The sequence below is a fragment of the Martes martes genome (genome assembly GCF_963455335.1).
Source record: "Martes martes genome assembly, chromosome: X".
Taxonomy (NCBI): Eukaryota; Metazoa; Chordata; class Mammalia; order Carnivora; family Mustelidae; genus Martes; species Martes martes.
In genome coordinates this window covers 91,546,096-91,568,453 of record NC_137897.1, presented here as the reverse complement: position 1 = coordinate 91,568,453, position 22,358 = coordinate 91,546,096, and the positions used below count along the sequence as shown (strand labels likewise).

At 40.3% G+C, this 22,358-nt stretch overlaps 1 protein-coding gene across 1 annotated transcript in view; it reads right to left on the bottom strand.

Annotated features, from left to right (window-relative positions):
* WDR44 (WD repeat domain 44) overlaps nucleotides 1-22,358 on the bottom strand; it is an 87,273-nt gene that overhangs the window by 3,641 nt on the left and 61,274 nt on the right. Inside the window, exons 13-19 of the mRNA XM_080795828.1 lie at nucleotides 10,505-10,618; nucleotides 8,311-8,433; nucleotides 3,773-3,964; nucleotides 3,491-3,592; nucleotides 3,159-3,274; nucleotides 2,172-2,299; nucleotides 1,254-1,388 (exon numbers count right to left, since the gene is read on the bottom strand). Coding sequence (XP_080651954.1) covers nucleotides 1,254-1,388; nucleotides 2,172-2,299; nucleotides 3,159-3,274; nucleotides 3,491-3,592; nucleotides 3,773-3,964; nucleotides 8,311-8,433; nucleotides 10,505-10,618 — 910 coding nt within the window. The remainder of the gene's footprint in view (nucleotides 1-1,253; nucleotides 1,389-2,171; nucleotides 2,300-3,158; nucleotides 3,275-3,490; nucleotides 3,593-3,772; nucleotides 3,965-8,310; nucleotides 8,434-10,504; nucleotides 10,619-22,358) is intronic.

The following is a 22,358-nucleotide window of genomic DNA, read 5'->3' as shown; positions in this document are numbered from 1 at the left end:
TTTTTAATTTGAGAGAGAGCTGGGTGGGAGGGAGAGGGAGAGGATCTCCAGCAGAGACTCTGAGATCATGACCTGAGCCAAAATCAAGAGTCAGACGCTCAACCGACTGAGTCACCCAGGCACCCCTAACAGGAACCATTTTTTTTTAACTTTTTTTTTTTTTAAATTTGACAGACAGAAATCACAAGTAGGCAGAGAGGCAGGCAGAGAGAGAAGGGGAAGCAGGCTCCCCGCCGAGCAGAGAGCCCAATGTGGGGCTCGATCCTAGGACCCTGGGATCATGACCTGAGTCAAAGGCAGAGGCTTTAACCACTGAGCCACCCAGGCGCCCCTAATAGGAACCATTTTTATATAACTGACACTCGGTACAACTTTTTGGTGGTTTCTTTTTACTTCCTAATCTGACCATTTTATATAACTGGAATTACTCCTTATTTTCCTAAACATATGCTGCAAATCACAAGAAATCACAGGCTTGTAAATAGCTACCTGAGAAGTTACAAAGCTATCAGTTTGTGGTAAGTAGAAAAGGACACTACTTTTATTTGGTTTAATTCATTAGTTCAACACATGCTTATTAGGACCAACTATATGTAGGCAATGGCATTAGAATAATATATAGGACATATTAAGTCTCTGTCCTCAGAATGACAGTCTGCTAGAAGAGACAGACAACAAAGAAATTTTGTATTTGTATGTCTTGTTTGCACTTCTCCAAAGGGAACAAACTTTTGGGGAGTCTGGGTGGCACAGTCGATTAAGTGTCTGCCTTCAGCTCAGGTCATGATGGGACTGAGTCCTACGCTGGGCTCCCTGCTCAGCGGGGAGTCTGCTTCTCCCTCTACCCTTCCCCCGGCTCATGATCTTGCTCTCTCAAATAAATAAAATCTTTAAAAATAATAATTAATGATGGGGGCAGCTGGGTGGTTCTACCTTCGGTTGGTCATGATCCTAGGGTCCTGAGATCAAGCACTTGGCTTGTGCGCTCTTTCAAATAAAAAATAAATAAATAAATAAAACCTTTAAAAAAAAAAAGAACTTCCAAAATTTTCATTTTTAATTCAAAGGTAAATCTAAATGAAGTAAAACTTGCAAGAAAGAGGTTACTGAAATGTTTGGAAGGGGAAACTCACACTTAAGTCGTAAACAAGAAGTATTTCTTCATACACAAACTCACAATACCCAACGTAGGTCAATGAAGCTATAAGTGCTGACTAGAAAAAATGTAGGTCAAATAAAATATGAGTACCTACCAGAGGGCATGGTATCTAAAACTTCAGCATCTTCACCTTTTTCATTCCCTTCTGCTTTTTCGGACTGCATATCCAAAGACAACATCAAACTTGGGTTTGGAGCAAAGATGGCTGATGTAACAACTGCATTATGTGCTGGGGAAAAAAATGTACTTCAGCATAACTAATAAACTTGATCCTAAACATCCAGACAGAAAGTGTCATATGCAAAAAATACAATAGTGTATTTTTTTAAAACAGTATATGTTATTAGCTAGTATCCTTTAAAATTAGCACGTAAGTAATTAAGAACTATTTAAAACCCAAATATATGTGCTTAAAAAAAATACCACATACAGGCATACCTCAGAGATATTGCAGGTTTTGTTTCAGATCATTGTAAAAAAGCAGATATCACAGTTAAGCAAGTCAAACGAATTTTTCTGTTTGCCAGTGCATATATAAAAATTGTATCTATCCTGTGCTGCAGTCAATTAATGTGCAACAGAATTAGGTACAAAAACAATGTACCCAGCTTAATTAAAATGAGGTGCGCCTGTATAAGTTCGGCCTTGGTATAGAAAAGTCAAACAAAGCCAAATACAAAGCAAAAGCAGTTATGGCTGCCAGAGTCTCTGAAGTAATTCCTATTCACACTTACTTGTAATACGTCTCCATCTTTTTTTTTTTTTTAAGATTTTTATTTATTTATTTGACAGACAGAGATCGCAAGTAGGCAGAGAGGCAGGCAGAGAGAGAGGAAGGGAAGCAGGCTCCCTGCTGAGCAGAGAGCCGGACGGGGCTCGATCCCAGGACCCTGGGATCATGACCTGAGCTGAAGGCAGAGGCTTTAACCCACTGACCACCTAGGCGCCCCTAATACATCTCCGTCTTAACTTTACTCATTTGGAGGACACACAGGAGCGGGCATTTACTTACCCTTAATACCTTCCCAAAAATCATTCCGGTCTCTCCTGACTGAAGTAAACTTGCTGAGGTCATGGTAAGTACTCCAGATATAAACATACTTATCTTCTGAGCCACTGACGAGGTAACTAAAATCATGGCTAAATTTGGGAAAGAAAAAAAAAAGTCAGTTTTGGATGTTTTAGGTTTCCTTCTATCAGCCCTTCCTACTTTAAGACTCCCAAGAGAACACCTAGGAGAGCTTGTTGACATACAGACTCCTAGTCTCACTCGAGAGGTTCTGAACATGCAGGTCTGACATGGAGCCCAGAGGCACAAGGATTTTCACGAAAGCTCTAGATAACTGTGCTGCCTGTTAACCCACACGGGGAGAAACGCCAATTTAAGAGATGAAAGAGAGAAGCAGAACACTTCACCAACTAAATTTCACGGTAATTACTGGGTAATTCAAGAAGAAAGGAAACTGTTAAGGAAAGGGCTGAATGAAAGAGGGCTACGAGGAAGAAGACGCAGTAATTTCAGGAGCGCCTCCAGACCCCCAATTAAGAGTTCAAATAATAATGTGATGTAAAGTTATAAATACAGGATGCCGTACTTTAGGGTGTTAAAATGCTTTATCAGCTTCAGTACCTAAAAGGATCAAGACCATGGGTGGGTGGCAGGTAAGCTTCCTCTTAGAAAAGCTGACATAAAAGTACAAAACCACAAATTCCAGAGCTGGGAGTGAGTCTTCTAATCCCAGCTCTGCAACTACCAGTGACTTCAGACAAATCACTTCATTTTCTGAGTCTCGGTTTCTTTGTCTGCAGAATAGGGGCAACTCAACTCTACCGACTGAACAGGTGGATACGGTTAGGACTGCAGGATGACAACGTGAGTGGTCAGTTTTAAAAGTGCAAAGAAAATAAAAAACACCATACAGACGTAAGGCATAGATCAAAGAAAATATGGGAATAGAAGAGAAATACCTCTTTTGGGAATTTCTCATTGCCAGTTTACCTGAAACTTGCTTTGATCTGGCTGCTACTGTTGACATAACCCTTATACTTCATGGACAGTGACAAATCTCTAAGATCATATAGTCTGATTCTGGAGTCATTTGAGGTTACCAGTATCTAAAAATAAATCAAAGGAAAAGTTAAAAATGCCATCTTTTAATCTAAGTTAAGGTACAACCAAAAAGGGTATTACATACACATATACAGAGAGAATATACCTCAAAACTAGAAAAGCCTGTATTCCACATGACAGAAAATACATTCTTAAGCCAAGACAGTAAGAATTTTCAGGAGTCTATATACAGCGTGAGGATAGTTTTGAATACTTAGTACCTTATTTTCTCCAGGTAGAGGTTCAATGCCGGTAATTTTTCTTCCAACTTTGTTGCGTCCTCTGGTAGACCGGACATGTATTTGTGTGTGGTATTTCAAATGCTGAAAAGAAATCACAAATTTAAAATATGAGGATTAGAAGGAACCTCAAAGATCATCTGATACAACCTACAGAGAGGCCAAGTATCGTTCACCCCAATTTATATGCCCAGAGAGGATATACCAACTTATACGAAACTGCTAAGTATTTCATCACACAATTTACACAACATAATCCTTTACCTCTGTATCATAGAAAATACATCTGCCATCATACGTCCCAATCACTGCGTATTTGCCATTCTGACAGAAATTTGCAGCTGTGATCAACTTTGTTTGACCATCTACTTCATTCCACAAAGCGACTTTTTTGTCAGGTATGTTCCAAAGGCGGAGCTTTCCATCCAATGACCCACTTAGAAAGTACCTGTCATCCTAAAAATGTTACAAAAGAGAAAGCTCTCATTTTACCAGATCAAGAAAAATTCATTAGCAAATCAAAACATAAAGCCTGTTAGAATTAATGCTTAAAAATATTTAGATCCCACTTATAAAATACTATTCTTTAAGTATTTTTTTTTTCAGATTTTATTTTTAAGTAATCTCTATACCCAATATGGGGCCTGAACTCACAATCCCAAGGAGATCAAGAGTCACATGCTCTACGGATTGAGCCAGCCAGGCACCCCCAAGCAAGCATTATTTTATTCACTAAAAATAACTATTAGAAACTTCAGTATTCACTTTGGAAAAATGACTTTCTGGGGGCACCTGGGTGGCTCAGTGGGTTAAAGCCTCTGCCTTTGGCTCAGGTCCTGAGCTCAGGGTCCTGGGATAGAGCCCCTCATTGGGGGGGGTCTCTGCTCAGCAGGGAGCCTGCTTCTTTCTCTCTCTCTCTGCCTGACTCTCTGCCTACTTGTGATCTGTCATATAAATAAATAAAATCTTAACAAAAAAGAAAAATGACTTTCTAATTACTTTATCATATCCTTAAACTGCTTTTCCCAAAGTATGGATGTTAATGGATAATGTGTTGGAGAATGGTTGTGTGGGAGAATGGTTCATGTAAGTTTGAGAGATTCTGGGTTACAGAAAGTTAGAGAGGATTCTCAGTTAATATGCATTCTCAATCTCCAAAAGAGGAATAAAGTAGGTAGCATTTTCCAACTTATATAACCAGGGACCTTTTTTTGGGGGGGGGGTGTTGTGGTTGGGAGAGAGTCAGCAGGAACACCTAGCAGGGTTAGCACCCTCAAGGAACACGCTTTGGGAGAAACTACCCTGTAATGATATGTTTGTCTGGATCTTCCTCTGGGATCCACGCAGTACTTGGATAAAAGACTAACGCTGGTTAGCCCAGAGAACCAGTTGTTTTGTGGTTAATTTTGACACCATGTCAGTAGGAAATTGCTTCAGTATTCAAATTCTCAATCCCAAAGCAGGGCTTCTCAACAGGGGGCAAGTTGGCTCCACAGAAGACATCTAGCAATGTCTGGAGACATTTTTGACTGTCACAACTGGGGATGGGATGTTCTTGGCATCTAGTGGGGAGAGGACGGGAATCCTGTTAAACACTCTGCAATGCACAGGACAGAATTTATTCCCTTTACAACAAAGAATGATCCAGCTCAAAATGTCAAGTGCCAAAAATGAGAAACCCTGCTATACACTAAACCAGGCCTACCACTAAGCTGGTCTAATGAGAGATCATTGGCAGACAATGTTATATTAGTTTCAGGGGTATAACATAATGATTCAAGATTTGTATATGTTGCAAAACGATCACCTAAACGGGCCTGTTGGTAACATAAGAATTAAGAGTAAAATAATCGGAATGCCAAAACAAGAAGTATTCCCTTCTGCTTAAGACTATCATTTTTACTCACCTCTGAAGCTTGTCAAAGACAATTTATAGAGAAAGGACATATTTATGGCTGTGGCATAGGAGACTCTACTTAATGACTACCAGTAGAAGAGCAGAACAAGTAAAAAGACTTCATGTTGGTCTTACAAATCAGAATTTTATTTACATACATGCATACGTGTGTGTATATGTGTGTGCATATATTATCTTCATTTTGCTATTTCTTTTATAATTTTGCTTCCTTCTTTCCAGATAACATTATTTTAATAGAGTCATGTTTCCTAAGAAAATGTTAACACCACACCATCCTACCCCAGCCCCTCTTAAAAATCCTTCAGATCTACAGAATTTCAGAATTAGGGCTCTTCGGTTTCCAAAAATGAAACCAAATGTAAGTATAGAAAAAGTGCTGACTAAACAGGAACCTTAATAATAAAGTACTACATAGGTAACTATCACACCTAATACTTCTCCCTTTCCACCCTGACATATTAGTTAAAATAGAGGTGAGGGAAGGATTTTGTTCACAGTTGCTGACAGGAGTAAAGCCATTCTTTTGCTGTATACTCGGCTGACAGGATGGGGGTGTTATTCAGAAAGAAGCCTCAAAAAGCTTGACGGTCCAAACTGATAAGGTATCTGCAAAGATTAAGCATTTTTAATTTGCCAAGTTCTGAACCAAAGTCTTCTAAGGGTCTATATTATAAGCCTGCCCTGGGAAGGAAATGATATTGAAGGGGGAAAAAAGTCATTCTTCTTTCTTAATTTGGGGAAAAAGAGGAAGAAATGTGAATGTAAATAAAATGCTTCATTGGGGCGCCAGGGTGGCTCAGTGGGTTAAAGCCTCTGCCTTCGGCTCAGGTCATGATCCCAGGGTCCTGGGATCGAGCCCCGCATCGCATCGGGCTCTCTGCTCAGCAGGGAGCCTGCTTCCCTTCCTCTCTCTCTCTGCCTGCCTCTCTGCCTACTTGTGATCTCTGTCTGTCAAATAAATAAATAAAATCTTAAAAAAAATAAATAAAATGCTGCATTAACATGACAATGGGTGTTAAACATACAGAGATGGGGACATGAATAGAAATAGGATTTTTTTTTTTTTAGAAATAGGATTTATACATCAACATGGGGGAGGGTAAGTCAGGTCAGCTCAAGTCCTCCACTTATCTCAGCCCAGCTAGTGGAGCAGCACTGGCACGGGACTTCCCTTGTGCTTATAGTTGTAAAGAGCGAAAATTAATTTAGCCTTACTCATTTGGTGGCTTTATCCTATAAGAACATAATAAAGTCAGCAATTCCAAGATGAATTTTCCTCCTTTGGTTGAAATCATATGAAATACTTCCTTTTCAGAGGAAAGATTGTGAGGGATTTTCTACACTGAAAATGAATTAACATGGATCTCATGATTAACAGCATTTCCAGGGGCGCCTGGCTGGTTCAGTCGGTAGAGCATGAGACTCTTGATCTCGGGGTCGTTGAGTTCAAGCCCCATACTGTGTGCAGAGCTCACTAAAACAAAACAAAACAAAAACCCACAACACCCAACCAAAAAACCAAAAACAGTATTTCCAGACATTAAACAGGAATTCAGTATACCTTATAGCGAATTTTGGTCTTTGCCTCTTTCAACCTTTTCTTCTTTGTCTCTTCGCACCCCACCCCTCCCACTATTCTTCCCTATATGCTTCCCTATCTTATTTACCCACCTGCTGTCTCTTCTTTTTCCACCTCCAATCTCTCTCATCTTTAACAGGATACGTTATTTACACCCTGCACATCTTATCAAAGATTTGGGATGGCTTTCCATTATTATAGTTAGACTGTAACGTTTCTAGTTCTAATACAGATTAGCAGAATATTTCCTTTCTTCTCTTTTCTTTAAATAGGCTACACGCTTGTAACCCAAGGTGGGGCTTAAACTCACAAACTGGAGTTCAAGACCTGAGCTGAGATCAAGAGTCAGATACTTAATGGGTGCCTGGGGGGCTCAGGAGGTTGATCATCTGACTCTTGGTTTTGGCTCAGGTCGCAGTCTCAGGGTTGTGAGACTGAGCCGCACATTGTCGGGCTCTGCGCTCAGAAGGGAGTCTGCTGGAGAGTCTTCCTCCCTCTTTCCTTCCCCACCCCACCTCATGCTGGTGTCTCTCTCTCTCTCTCTCAAAATAAATAAATCTTAACCAAAAAAAAAAAAAGGCTGCCTGGGTGGCTCAGTTAAGAGTCCAACTCTTTTTTTTTTTTAAAAAGATTTTACTTATTTATTTGACAGACAGAGATCACAAGTAGGCGGAGAGGCAGGCAGAGAGAGAGAGAGGAGGAAGCAGGCTCTGCGCTGAGCAGAGAGCCTGATGCGGGGCTCGATCCCAGGACCCTGAGATCACGACCTGAGCTGAAGGCAGAGGCTTTAACCCACTGAGCCACCCAGGTGCCCCAAGAGTCCAACTCTTGATCTCAGCTCAGGTCTTCATGTCTGGGTTGTGAGCTAAAGCCCCATATTGGGCTCCATGCTGGGTGTGGAGCGTACTCTAAAATAAATAAATGAGGAAGGGAGGAAGGGAGGTGGGAGGAAAGAAGGAAAGAAAGAGAAAGACTAATAACTATGTGGCTGTTAATAATTTTTTTCCTATAGTTCAACAGCCCTCCAGAGAAACCAGGTTCCCTCATCTTCCTTATGGTCTAATAAAAAATATATAAAAACAATTCTGGGGCGCCTGGGTGGCTCAGTGGGTTAAAGCCTCTGCCTTTAGCTCAGGTCATGATCCCAGGGTCCTGGGATCGAGCCCCACGTCGGGCTCTCTGCTCAGTGGGGAGCCTCCTTCCCCCTCTCTCTGCCTGCTTCTGCCTACTTGTGATCTCTCTATCAAATAAATAAATAAAATTTTAAAAAAACAACAAAAAAACCCCAAAAAAACAATTACTTACTCTTGGATGGAAAGCTATGGCAGTGACAAAATCTATATGTTGGAAACAGCAAAGGCATTCTCTTCTGGAAATGTGCCATAACCTGACCGTTTTATCCATCGAAGAAGAAAGCAGGAAGTAGTTCTAGTGAGAAATTGACATTGATCATTTTATCACCCTAAGAAAACACTACTTGCATAATAAAAGCAAACTTTCAGTTCTATGTATCTCAACAGTTTTGTTATTATTATTGTTATACCTAGCATTAGAACGAACAAAAGATTATCCAATTCACTTGGAAGATCCCATTTTTCTCCCCATTATATGCCATATTCCTTTGGTTCTAAGACTTTTTTTTATATGACCTGTTCTAAAATTAGGATTATCTTACGATCTATGTTAAAATAAATCTGCTAAGCACCAAGACGACTAAGGTGTGCCTTAGTTTTTATAGTCCCCATATAGTGAAACTAGGCTATGACTATAAGACATCCATTCACATGATTGTCACTTTAGTTATTCTGACATTGGCAACACTGGTGAATTTTAACTCACAAGAATTCCCGAATTGCCAATTAAAATGCCTTCAAAAAGATTACCCTATAATGCAGCATGGAAATGAAAAGTTATTGTGCACCTGTCACACCCAAGGCAAGAAAATGAGAGAAGAGAAATCGTCAAACATCTCAGAATAGATCATAGAATTTTCTAGAAGCTAGAAGAGGGGATTGTACCTGCTTTAGGCACGCTGATGGCCCATCACCCAGGAACCAAACATCTATCTGTCAAAAGTTTCCAGCTGGCAGAAGTTCTTTAACTTTTTGGCATAATTTAAGAACTATGTGTTATACTGAATGAGGCAACACAAAGAGACCCTAGTATTCTCTGGTATTCCTAAAGGTGCTAAACAAATCAAAGCAATGATGACATTTATCGAGTACTTGCAATGTACTAAAAATTGCTAACACTATACTATGAACTAGGTGTATCATTATCCTCCTTCACAAATGAGAACACTGAGGCACAGAGATGTTAAATACTAAGTGCAAATATCAATTTGGATATGTTACTGCACTGATAAATATATGATATTTGGGGCTAGCTGTAAAAGTGTATGTTTTATGTGGTATACCTGTTTTTATTTAATTAATTAGAGAGAGAGCATGCACACATGTGCTGCCTGCATACATGGAGGGGAGGAGCAGAGGAAGACAGAAAGAATCCTTAAGCAGACTCTCAGAAATCAAGAGTCTGATGTTTAACTGAGTGACACAGGTACCCCTACTTGTTTTTAAATAGATAGTGTAAGGGTGCCTGGGTGGCTCAGGTTAAGCCTCTGCCTTTGGCTCAGGTGATGATCTCAGGGTTCTGAGATCAAGCCCTGCATTGGTCTCTGCTCAGCAGGGAGCCTGCTCCCCCCACTCCACTCCGCCTACTTGTGATCTCTGTCTGTCAAATAAATAAAATCGTTAAAAAAAAAATAGATAGTGTATTATACAACCAAAAAATAGAACTCTGGTACAATATTACTCAGCCATTAAAAAGAATGAAATCTTACCATTTGCAACGATGTGAATGGAACTAGAGGGCATTATGCTAAGTGAAATACATCAGTCTGAGAAAGACAGAGACATCTTAACTGTAGGAAACTAACTGAGGGTTGCTGGAGGGGAGCTGGGTAGGAGATGGAATTCCAAACACTGCTTCATGCTTCAAATGCCTTAAATAAAATTTAAAGTATCTCTTTAAATTTTTGCAAAACTGCTAAGATATTTGTTCAGTGGCAAAACAGGCCCTCTACTTCTGAAATAATTTTGCTCTAAGGGAAAAAACACATAAAGTGATGACTTATCATATATTGTTAAACTTAATGATTTAATAAATATAGCAGATTAACCAAAGCAGTCTTGATTAGATAGATCTGACTTTAGCACTGAAGCTGAAATCATATATTCATTTTGTAAGAACAGCAACTTTGCAAAATTAGTTTACAAAGAAGCCAAAAATACAAGTGTAAAGACAGATCCAGACAGAAGCTGTTAATATAAACATATGTATTAGCCTAATTGAATGTTTCTCCTCTTTTAACCGATTACTTTGTAGGTAACTCCCATGTAGTATACATAACCAAACACTTGAAAAACAAAACATCTGTTTTTATCCTGAAGTCATAGTTATGTAGAATTAATACACTCTCCAAGTAAGAATTTCTTACTTTAGACCATGAAAGATCAAGGAGATCAGCGGTATGTCCTTTATATTTGCAAAATGGCCGCTGCCGAAACGGTGCGTTTTTATCGTCAGGGTCTTCATCAGCTCCACTGCACACCTATGTAGATATAAAGACAAATGTTAAAACTAGAAAAGCAAAAACTTCACACTCTTCCCACCCCATCTGTTCTCTCATCATTTGCTGCCTGACCAAAATCTTGATCTACCAGAAACAAAACTCCCCTTTAACAATGAATCTACTACTTATCACTCATTTACCTCCTTGTTCCAACAAACCAGGGTCATCCCTGAAGCCTGTGCTATTGCAATCTTTCCCTCCCTAACAGAGCCCCTACTTTGTCCTTTTCTGAGCATTGGTTCCTTTCGGAGAGATGGGAGCCAGCATCAGGGGGTGAGTCATGATTGGTCTGAGTTAATTAAGATGAGCTCATTCCCTTTCCCAGTGATGACTGGTTTAGGCATGGGCATGTGCTGCAGTTTTTTTCAATCAGACATGACGGAAAGTTTATAGGGGGAAAGGGGTAGGTGGAGACAGGGGAGAAGCTTCCAGAAAGATTTCCTAAGGGGCATACTAAAGGAATGTTCTCTCCTTCCTCTGAACACAGCCATCTGTGTGACACCTAACACTGTAGCTGCCATCTTACTACCATGAGGGGAACAAACCTAAGAATAACAAAGAAGAGCAGAGCAGGAGGATGGCAGGACCCTGTGTCCCTGACGACACTACTGAGCTGCTGCATTAACCAACCTTGGAACCACCTTACCTCCAGACTTGTTTCCTCATTGTTTAAGCCATTTTCAGTTGGATTTCTGTTATTTGAAGTCAAAAGCATCCTGACAGAGGTAGGTAGAAAATAATGCCATACGTGTGTGCATTTAGCTTACAACATGCATTTGTATTCATTACCTGAGTGAATTCCTAACAACTCTGTCAGGTAGGTAGTAACATTATGAAGATGAAGAAATTAAGAAAAACACCTGAGGCTCAAAGAGATCAAAATAACATATTAAAGCTCACACAGCCACCTGTAAACAGCAGAACCAAAGCAGAAATAACAACTGTAAGTCCAAAGGTTGTCGCTCAAATGTTTCAGAGGATGTAGCATGAGCAAAAATACAGAGTTGTCAGCTAACAAGCCCTGCTTACTTAGGGAAGGACAGGTAGGATGGCAAGGCCCAGGAAAAAGGTGTATGGAGATATAGCAGGGGATCAGGCGGGAAAGGTACTTTGGGACCAGATCCTAATGAGCCTCGCATTTGTGGCTTAAAAGTTCAGATATTCTAAGGAGATGGAGAGCCAGCACAGGCTTCCGGAAAGAGAATAACATGATGTGACCGGTGCTTTAGAAAGAGAAAGCTAAGCAGGAAGGTAAAAGATGGTAGGGAGAAAGCGTGGAGGCAGAAAGAGCAGTCAGTAAGTGTGAATAAGAATAAGGAGGGCTGCAACTAGGCCGGGAGCCGAGGGACAGACGAGAACTACCACTACTATTTGCCTAGAACTTGACAGTGTAGAAAAGCATCTTCATACCACTGTGGAGGTACAGCAGCTACAGCGGTGCCCTGACCTTTTGCCAAGCACTCCTAATCCTAGAGGACTAGGCTCCGGCCTCTCCTTGTGCTGCCAGCCTGGTGAGCACAGCTGGAACACATAAAACTAAACAGGCTTGACCTATTACATAAAGTCCAACCTTTTGTTTAATAATCATTTACATTTCATTAAGTTCTCAGCATTATTCCTCTAGCAGTGATTCCAGATCTTATTTTTCTCCTCAAACATCCAAGTTCTTCTCCTTGTACTCTGTATTTTGTTTCAAAATAGTTAAATACATTTTTGATTATAAATACATGGCCAGTGCAGATAATTCAAAAAGCACAGGAAGTAATAAAACAAAAATTAAAACAACACTTTGCTAACATGATGACCACCTTCATCTTTCATTTTTTAAAAAACATTAATTTAAATCATACACGATTCAGTATCTTCCTATTATACCATGAGTATTTTCAGTAATTCACTCTCTGAAAACATTTACTAGCTGCACATCGATGTGCCATAATTTAATCATTCTCCAACTGGTTGGTCATTTAGATATTTCCAGTTTCTTGCTAGCATAAATAGCAATTCAATGAACATCCTGGAACACAGACTCTTTATGTCTATTTTATTATTTATTTATCTTAATATAAAGGGTATTATGGTCAAAAGGTTTTGAGCTTGAGACTTTGACAGTATCTTCTGTTATCTGTTTTAATAAAAGCAGGTATGTTTACTAAAGAAAATTTTAGGGGTGCCTGGGTGGCTCAGTCAGTAGGCGTCTGCCTTCGGCTCAGGTCATGATCCCAGGGTCCTGGGATCTAGGCCTGCTTTGGGCTCCCTGTTCAGTGGGGAGCCTGCTTCTCCCTCTCCCTATGCCTGCAGCTCCCACTGTTTGTGCCTTCCTCTATCTCTTTCTGTCATATAAATAAGTAAAAATCTTAAAAGAAAAATAACGAAAATTTTAGAAGTACAGAGAAGTATAAAGAGTAAAAGAAAAAAAGAAGACCTAAAATCCCACCACCTAGAGATGCTACTAGTAATAATTTAGTATATTTCTTTTCTTTCCCAAAGATTGTTTTTTAGTAATCTCTACACCCAATGTGGGGCTTAAACTCATAACCCTGAGATCCAGAGTCACATGTTCTACCAACTGAGCCAGCCAGGTGCCCCAAATTTAGTGTATTTCTTTGAAATTTTAATCTACAAAGTATTTAGATATGCTTAGTAAAAACTGGGATAATATTGTATTCAATTTTTCATTCTGCTTTTTTCACTTAACATTTTATTTTGAATATTTTAAAGTCATTAAATAGTCTTTGAAAACAACCTAAGGACTGCATAGTATTCTACTTTAACAATAACACCATAGTTTTTATTTTCCAGCTGTTAAAAATGTAGGTGTTTAAATTTTAGCTATTTTTAGAATACTAAGATGAAAATCTTTTTATTTACATCTGAGCCTATCTGATTTTTTTTTTCTAAAAGATTTTACTTATTTATTTGAGAGACAGCATGCCCACGAGTGGGGGGAGGGGCAGTGGGAGAGGGAGAACAAGACTACCCGCCAAGGAAGGAAGTGGTGGGGGGGCTGGATCCCAGGACCCTGGGATCACCACCTGAGCTAAAGGCAGCCACTTAACCAACTGAGGCACCCAGGCACCCTTCCTTTTTCCTTTTAAAAGGAAGCTCTGGGACGCCTGGGTGGCTCAGTTGGTTAAGCGGCTGCCTTCAGCTCAGGTCATGATCCCAGCGGCCTGGGATTGAGTCCCACATCGGGCTCCTTGCTCAGCGGGGAGCCTGCTTCTCCCTCTGCCTCTGCCTGCCGCTCTGTCTGCCTGTGCTCACTCTCTCTGACAAATAAATAAATAAAATCTTAAAAAAAAAAAAAAAAAAAGGAAGCTCTACACCTAAGGTGGGGCTTCAACTCAGGATCCTGAGATCAAGTGTCCCTTGCTCTACTGACTGAGCCAGCCAGGTACCCCCATCTGATTATTTCTTTATGATAGATTTTTAAAGGTAGAATTACTAAAGGTATAATCACCAAGTAAAATGTTATGTGTTTTATCTATATGTATACATCTCTATAAACAGGTATCTATATCTAGAAAGATAAATATATATTTATGTCTCTATATAAACATATACACAACTTTATTATGGCCATTTCAAATATACACAGAAGTAGAATAATGTAATAAATAGTAGAACGAATCCCATACATCCGTCACCTGCTTTAATGGTTATCAGTATTTTACTCATCTTGTTTTATCAGTCCTCCCACTTTTACATATTTGCTTATTTTTGCTGGAACACTTAAAGCAAGATCTAAACACTATTGATTTTATCAGTAAATATTCTTTATGTATTTCTAACTAATAAGCCCTCTTTCAAATATAACTACTATACTAGTATCACACCTAAAAAATACCATTTATATCATCTAATATCTAATCCATATTAAAATATCCTGGTTATCTAAAAATGTCATTTTAAAGATGGACTGCTATGAAAACTTGTAAGCCTTTTGATATTTATTAGCACTGACTATATACCAGATACTGTGTTAGTTATTTGAGAAAACAAAATAAATAAGACATTTCTTAGTTTCTAATTATCTAGTCTCACTATTTAAAAGCCAGAATGAACCTTTTCAAATATGTTAAATTTTGTCATTCTCTGTTCAAAGACCCTCCACTGGCTTCCATCTCCCTCAGAGTAAAAGCCACAGTCCCTGTAATGGCTTACACATTGTTTGCCCCATCTACACCTCCATGACTTTCTTCTTCTTCTTTTTCTTTTTTTTTTTTTTTAAATTTCTTTTCAGTGTAACAGAATTCATTGTTTATGTACCACACCCAGTGCTCCATGCAATATGTGCCCTCCATAATACCCACCCCCTGCCCCTTCAAAACCCTCAGATTGTTTTTCAGAGTCCATAGTCTCTCATGGTTCACCTCCCCTTCCAATTTCCCTCAACTCCCTTCTCCTCTCCATCTCCCCATGTCCTCCATGTTATTTGTTATGCTCCACAAATAAGTGAAACCATATGATAATTTACTCTCTCTGCTTGACTTATTTCACTCAGCATAATCTCTTCCAGTCCCATCCATGTTGATACGAAAGTTGGGTATTCATCTTTCTGATGGAGGCATAATACTCCATAGTGTATATGGACCACATCTTCCTTATCCATTCGTCCGTTGAAGGGCATCTTGGTTCTTTTCACAGTTTGGCGACCATGGCCATTGTTGCTATAAACACTGGGGTACAGATGGCCCTTCTTTTCACTACATCTGTATCTTTGGGGTAAATACCCAGTAGTGCGATTGCAGGGTCATAGGGAAGCTCTATTTTTAATTTCTTAAGGAATCTCCACACTGTTCTCCAAAGTGGCTGCACCAACTTGCATTCCCACCAACAATGTAAGAGGGTTCCCCTTTCTCCACATCCTCTCCACCACACGTCGTTTCCTGTCTTGCTAATTTGGGCCATTCTAACTGTTGTAAGGTGGTATCTCAATGTGGTTTTAATTTGAATCTCCCTGATGGCTAGTGATGATGAACATTTTTTCCTGTGTCTGATAGCCATTTGTATGTCTTCATTGGAGAAGTGTCTGTTCATGTCTTCTGCCCGTTTTTTGACATGATTATCTGTTTTGTATGTGTTGAGTTTGAGAAGTTCTTTATAGATCCTGGATATCAACCTTTTGTCTGTACTGTCATTTGCAAATATCTTCTCCCATTCCGTGGGTTGCCTCTTTGTTTTATTGATTGTTTCCTCTGCTGTGCAGAAGCTTTTGATCTTGACGAAGTCCCAAAAGTTCATTTTCACTTGTTTCCTTTGCCTTTGGAGACATATCTTGAAAGAAGTTGCTGTGGCTGATATCGAAGAGGTTACTGCCTATGTTCTCCTCTAGGATTCTGATGGATTCCTGTCTCTCGTTTATCCATTTCGAGTTTATCTTTGTGTACGGTGTAAGAGAATGGTTGAGTTTCATTCTTCTACACATAGCTGTCCAATTTTCCCAGCACCACTTATTGAAGAGACTGTCTTTTTTCCACTGTATATTTTATCCTGCTTTGTCGAAGATTATTTGACCATAGAGTTGAGGGTCCATATCTGGGCTCTCTACTCTGTTCCACTGGTCTGTGTGTCTGTTTTTATGCCAGTACCATGCTGTCTTGGTGATCACAGCTTTGTAGTAAAGCTTGAAATCAGGTAACGTGATGCCCCCAGTTGTTTTTCTTTTTCAACATTTCCTTAGCAATTCGGGGTCTCTTCTGATTCCATACAAATTTTAGGATTATTTGGTCCAGCTCTTTGAAAAATACCGGTGGAATTTTGATCGGAATGGCATTAAAAGTATAGATGGCTCTAGGCAGTAAAGACTTCAAAGGTAACACGATGTCAATAAAAACGTATCTATCAATAATCACTCTCAATGTGAATGGCCTAAATGCGCCCATAAAACGACATAGGGCTGCAGATTGGATAAAACAACAGGACCCATCCATATGTTGTCTACAAGAGACCCATTTTGAACCTAAGGATACACCCAGACTGAAAGTGAAGGGATGGAGAAGCATCTTTCAGGCCAATGGGCCTCAAAAGAAGGCCGGGGTAGTGATTCTCATATTAGATAAATTAGATTTTAAACTAAAGACTGTAGTCAGAGATACAGAAGGACACTACATAATTCCTAAAGGGACTATCCACCAAGATGATCTAAAAATTGTAAATATCTATGCCCCCAATACGGGAGCAGCCAATTCTTTTTTTTTTTTTTTTTTAAAGAGAAAGTGGGGAGCGGGCAGAGGAAGAGAGAGAGAGATAATTTTAAAGTAAATTCTGCACTGAGCGCAGAGCCTGATGAGGGGCTTGATCTTATGACCTTGAGATCATGACCTGAACCAAAAATCAAGAGTGGGAGGCTTAACCAACTGAGCTACCCAGGTGCCCAGCGATACGTATTTTTTTTTTTTAAAGATTTTATATTTATTTGACAGAGACACAGCGAGAGAGGGAACACAAGCAGGGGGAGTGGGAGAGGGAGAAGCAGGCCTCCCTCTAAGCAAGGATCCTAGGACACTGGGATCAGGCCCTGAGCTGAAAGCAGCCGCTTAATGACCCCGAGCCACCCAGGTGCCCCATCAATACATATTTTTAAAATAAAATGTTGCACATCTACAATTTCACAAAAATACCTCACCCCCTTATAGGTAACTCCTTTCATCCAAGTTTTAGATTCTAATAATCTTGAAGGAGATCAGACTATGTCACCCCAAAATATTACCTTTACATAAAGATCATTTTGGGCTGAAGGCAACTGAGAATAAGCAGACACAAGAAAAAGTCTTTGCCCTCCCTACTTCTACCTGAAAGCAGGGCATGAAATTCTCTTTGTGAAGGTGTGTCCCCTTTACCTCTTCCTTGCCAGGAAGGGGAAAATAAATCTTACCTCTGGAGATAGTACTAAGTAATCCTTATCCTCCACTAGTTTCCCCCAATATTTTTACCTGGTCACAATATACTGCCCCTAATGTTCACCGCCCCTCTTTTTCTTGTCACTTCTCAACAAACTTACCTTTCTTTATTAAAATCATATATAAACCCCTGGGTCTAACTGCCTCTTTAGGCATTCAGTATTTTTATTTCCTTTTTTTACTTTTTGCATTCAGTATTTTTCTATGAAGGCCTCCATATAGTGTGTGTGTGTGTGTGTGTGTGTGTGTGTACATACACACATACATAGTAAACTGTTTCTCTTGTGAATCTGTCTTTTGTCAGGTTATTCATGGATCCCAGCTGCAAAATCATGGCTGTGGAACCCAAGAGAGTAGAGCAAATTTTTTCCCTCCCTACAATCTTCTCTCAAGAATTCCGAGCAGCAGCAAAATGCTGAGGCACCGATACTGATGTTTCCACTAGTCAAGCACACCCAACACAGATCAAACCCGAGCAAAGCGCCAATTCCTAGGTTAACAGCATAGTTATGACTTCTAGTTTCCAGCAGAAATTTTACAAATCTACCATAATGGAGCAAGCTAGGCAGGCCCTCTTCCTTTCTTGCATACATGCACTGAGCTACTTTTGGAAATCAGTAGGAATGGAGAGCACAGCAGGCAGAATTCTAGGCTTGGCGTGACCAATGAATAAGTTAGGGATCTTGGGTGTGCCACTCTATATGCCCAACAGTACTATAGGTACACTTTCAGGTACTCTATTTTACATGAGTGCTAACAAGAGTGAGGTTATAGTTAAAAAGAGATAAATACATCACTATCATGAGAAAAGAAAAAAAAGAACACACACATCAGGAAAATTAATAAATGAATAAGCTACACTGTGCATACTGCCCCTCATTATAGCTAGCACTAGGTTCCCAGACAACACAGCAGGTACCATAATCCAAAGGTATATGAAATACAGGCCTCTTCTAACCATCCCCAATCAAAATGACAGAAGCGAAAGTAGTACCAATCTACTCTTGAAAACAACAGATATAAATGATACTCAACTACTACAGGAAAAAAGCTCAGTACTCCAGGGGGGTCACTACTTTTTGTGTCAAAGAATTGTTATGCTCCTCATTTAAAAGGCCTGTATTTGGGGCGCCCAGTTGACACAGGTGGCTGAGCGTCCGATTCTTATTTTTGGCTCAGGTTGTGGTCTCAGGGTCGTGATATCAAACCCCGCATCAGGCTATGTGCTCAGCATGCAATCTGCTGGAGTTTCTTTCTCCCTCTCCCTCTGCCCCACCCCACCCCACAGGCTCGCACTCTCGCTTTCTCAAATAGATGAATCTTTAAAAAAATAATAAAAGGCCCGTATTCAAACAAGATGGTAAGTTACTTAGGCTTTTTGCAGGGATGAAGTGGGCTAGATAGACGTAGTTAAGGATCTGTCAATAGGAGGGAGCCTGGCTGGCTTAGTCAGTTGAACTTCCAACTCTTGATTTCGCCTCAGGTCATGATCTCAGGGTCCTGGGATTGAGGCCTCGGAGCTCAGCTGGGAGCTGGTTTAGTATTCTCTCTCTCCCTGTTCCTCTGCTCCTACCCCCAACTTGCGCTAACTCTCTAAAGTAAATAATAAATAAAATATTAAAAAAATACATAAAACGGGGGTGCCTGGGTGGCTCAGTGGGTTAAAGCCTCTGCCTTCAGCTCGGGTCATGATCCCGGGGTCCTGGGATCGAGCCCTGCATCGGGCTCTCTGCTCAGCAGGGAGCCTGCTTCCCCCCCACCCCTCTGCCTGCCTCTCTGCCTACTTGTGATCTCTGTCAAATAAATAAGCAAAAGCTTTAAAAAAAAATAAAAAATACATAAAATGATCTGTTAGTAGGATTGTTGAAATACAAGTTGGGACAAATAGTTCCAGTTTTTAATAATAATCAATGCCTGGAAGCTTTACGGTGAATTAAACTAATAAAAGCAAAACCTTTCCCCCAAAGCAAAGTGGTTAAAATTTTTACTGCTACATTAGTCAGTGAAGGCTTTATGGAGGAAGTGGGCCTTGAAGAACCAGCAAGCTTCGAACAGAAAGAAGGGAGATGACAGGCCTCCAGATAAGGAGGACAGGAACAAAGTCACAGAAGGAGGAGTTCAACACTGATTCAGGCCCACTACAGTCAGGCATGGGGTTAGGTTCCAAGGACACTAAGATCTATGAACTATAGTTTTTTGCCTTAAATCAGCCCAGAGTCTAGCCAGTGAGACAAATTGCCAAAGAAGACATGGTAAGTAATATCAGTGTCAAAATACCTGTAACGTTCCGTCGGAATAAAAATGAGGAACAATTCTGCCTGCCTGGTTCAGGGAAAATATTAAGAGACGATAAGATATTTGAACCAAATCCTTTTTCTTTTTTTTGAACTGAATCTTGAAGAATGAACAGGGCTCTGACCAGTGAGAAAAGGGAGGGCAGTGAGAAAAGGAGGGCACTGAGGGCAAAGCAAATAGCACAGACAAAGGCAGGAAAGTAAAAGAATGGCTAGGGTATAGACCCATGTCCAGCATGGTGAGTAGGCTGCATAGGCACCAGGAAATTAGAACAGAGTTAAAAAGGTAAGATGAGGGGACTCCTGGGTGGCTCAGTCAGTTAAGCATCTGACTTCAGCTCAGGTCATAATCCTGGCCTCCTGGGATCGAGCCCCACATTAGGCTCCCTGCTCAGCAGGGAGTCTGCCTCTCCCTCTGCCCCTCCCCCGATCATGCTCTCTCTTTCTCACTCTCAAATAGGTAAAATCTTTTTTTAAAAAATTGCATCTGCTATCATAAATTTTTTTTAAAAGGGTAAGGTGAGGCAGTATCAGGAAGGGCCTTATTCTGCAGGTGACAAGGAGCCATCAAAAGATTTTAAACCACAAAATGGCATCAGATTGGGATTTTGAAAAAAAGCTGGTGGCAGTATAGAAAATTTAATTGCGTAGAGACCGGAGACAGAAAAAGCAATTAGGAAGCTACAGCAAACATCTCAATGAATGTTGAAGGCCTAGATAATATGAGTGACAACGGAGAATGAGCGAACAGATTCCACAGGCATTTGTAAATGGAGGCAGAGTGGATAGAAATTTATAACTCATTTGGTATCTGGGTAAGGAAAAAAGTAATAGAGTATCTTCTGACGAAGTTAAAAAAGTAACTCATGGATGGTGATGCCATTAAAGGCTCAAAGAGGGAAGCAGGGTTCTAGGTAGGTAATAAAAATATTTCCATGAGTGAACATTAACATCTAGCCAGTTACTCAAGCCAGACAGCTGGGAATCGTCCTAAACTATTCACCTGCCAACCCAGCTAGTTGGTCACCAAGTGCCAGAGATCCTATCTCTTCCATGGTCTCTCAAATTCAGCTCATCATTATGGTTTCTAGACTCACTGCTTCATAATCAAAGTACCGTTTCTCTCCTGGGTTAATACCCTCTTAAGTAGTCTCCCTTGTCTCTAGCCTGGAGCCCCCATTTAGCTGATCCTTTACAGTATTTACCAGAAAGCTCTCCCGGAAACAAAAATCTTAATATTTTAATTAAGCTCCTGATTGAAGCCCCTGAAAGCCCCTTCCCACTCCCCTGCAGTTTACAGGACAAAGTCCAAACGTCTTGGTTTAACACAAAGGACCACTGAAAATCCTAATCCTGTCTACCTCTCCTCCAACTCTCACGCACGCCCGCTTGGCTCCAGCCACATGGAACTTCCGGCAGCACCCTTAACGTGCTGGGCCATCTCTGCCTCCAGGCCTCTGCACTAGCTGATCGCTCCCATGCTCTGCTGCCTTCCTTCTCTCACACAGCGAACTCCTGGCTCGCACACAAAGCCTCCAGGAAGACTTTGCTCACGCTCTGATTTGTTGGGATAACTAAAACTCCTGTACTTGTGTGGTACCTTCTGTAGAATATTCCCATCCAATACTAGAATTGTGGATACACTGACTTCACCAGTTAGCACAGTCCCCAGGCAAAGACTATGTCTCATTTGACTCTATGCAATCTAGCAGTATCTGGCACATTAACAGGCACTCAAAAAACATTTGTTGAGGGAGTTCAGTTTTAGACCTATCAGCCAGTGTGAGTGGTAAATACACCGATGGAGAGATCCTACACACACTGTTACGTGAAAAGGGTAGCATGCCCAGTAAGATCTTCTGCTTGTTTAGAAACCATCAAGCTATTCTCAAAGGCAAGAATTATGAAGGTAAAAGCCAATTCAGATCTGGAGGCAACAAATGAATATGTCAGACAAGGATGGCCAAGGACACAACTCTGAAAAACAGCACCATTTAAGTGAGAGAAAGAGGAAGAGACAGCAAGGGTGTAGGAAGAGAACAAGGAAAAATAGAACCTTAGAAAGCTGAGAGGAGTATGTTTAGAGTAGGGAAACATTAGTGTCAAATACTATAAAGACAATGAAATTTCAGGAAAATACTGTTGAGCAGGTGGACATTTTAGGTTCTTCGTTTTACATCACCCTTGTCTAGGTCAATACACAAGAAGCACAAGGGACAGCTTAGAATAATATTCTCCAGTTTGCTTTTTAGGTGTAAAATTGGTTATATTTAACCTTCCAGCTATCAGACCAAATGAAAACCATCAAAATATTTTAAACTACCTGAAACTGTGAGGAAGCATTTATTAAACCAAGAAGATGGAAAAATTAAAATATTCCTGCACTTTTTTCTTTCCTCTATCACTCCTTATTCAGTATCCAATATTTTTTAAAATTGTAACATGGATTTGAGGGGAAGGGATTCTGTTTATTTAAGTTTGTATTAGTAGTTTGGTAGCTGGAGTAGTATCATGCACTGTATG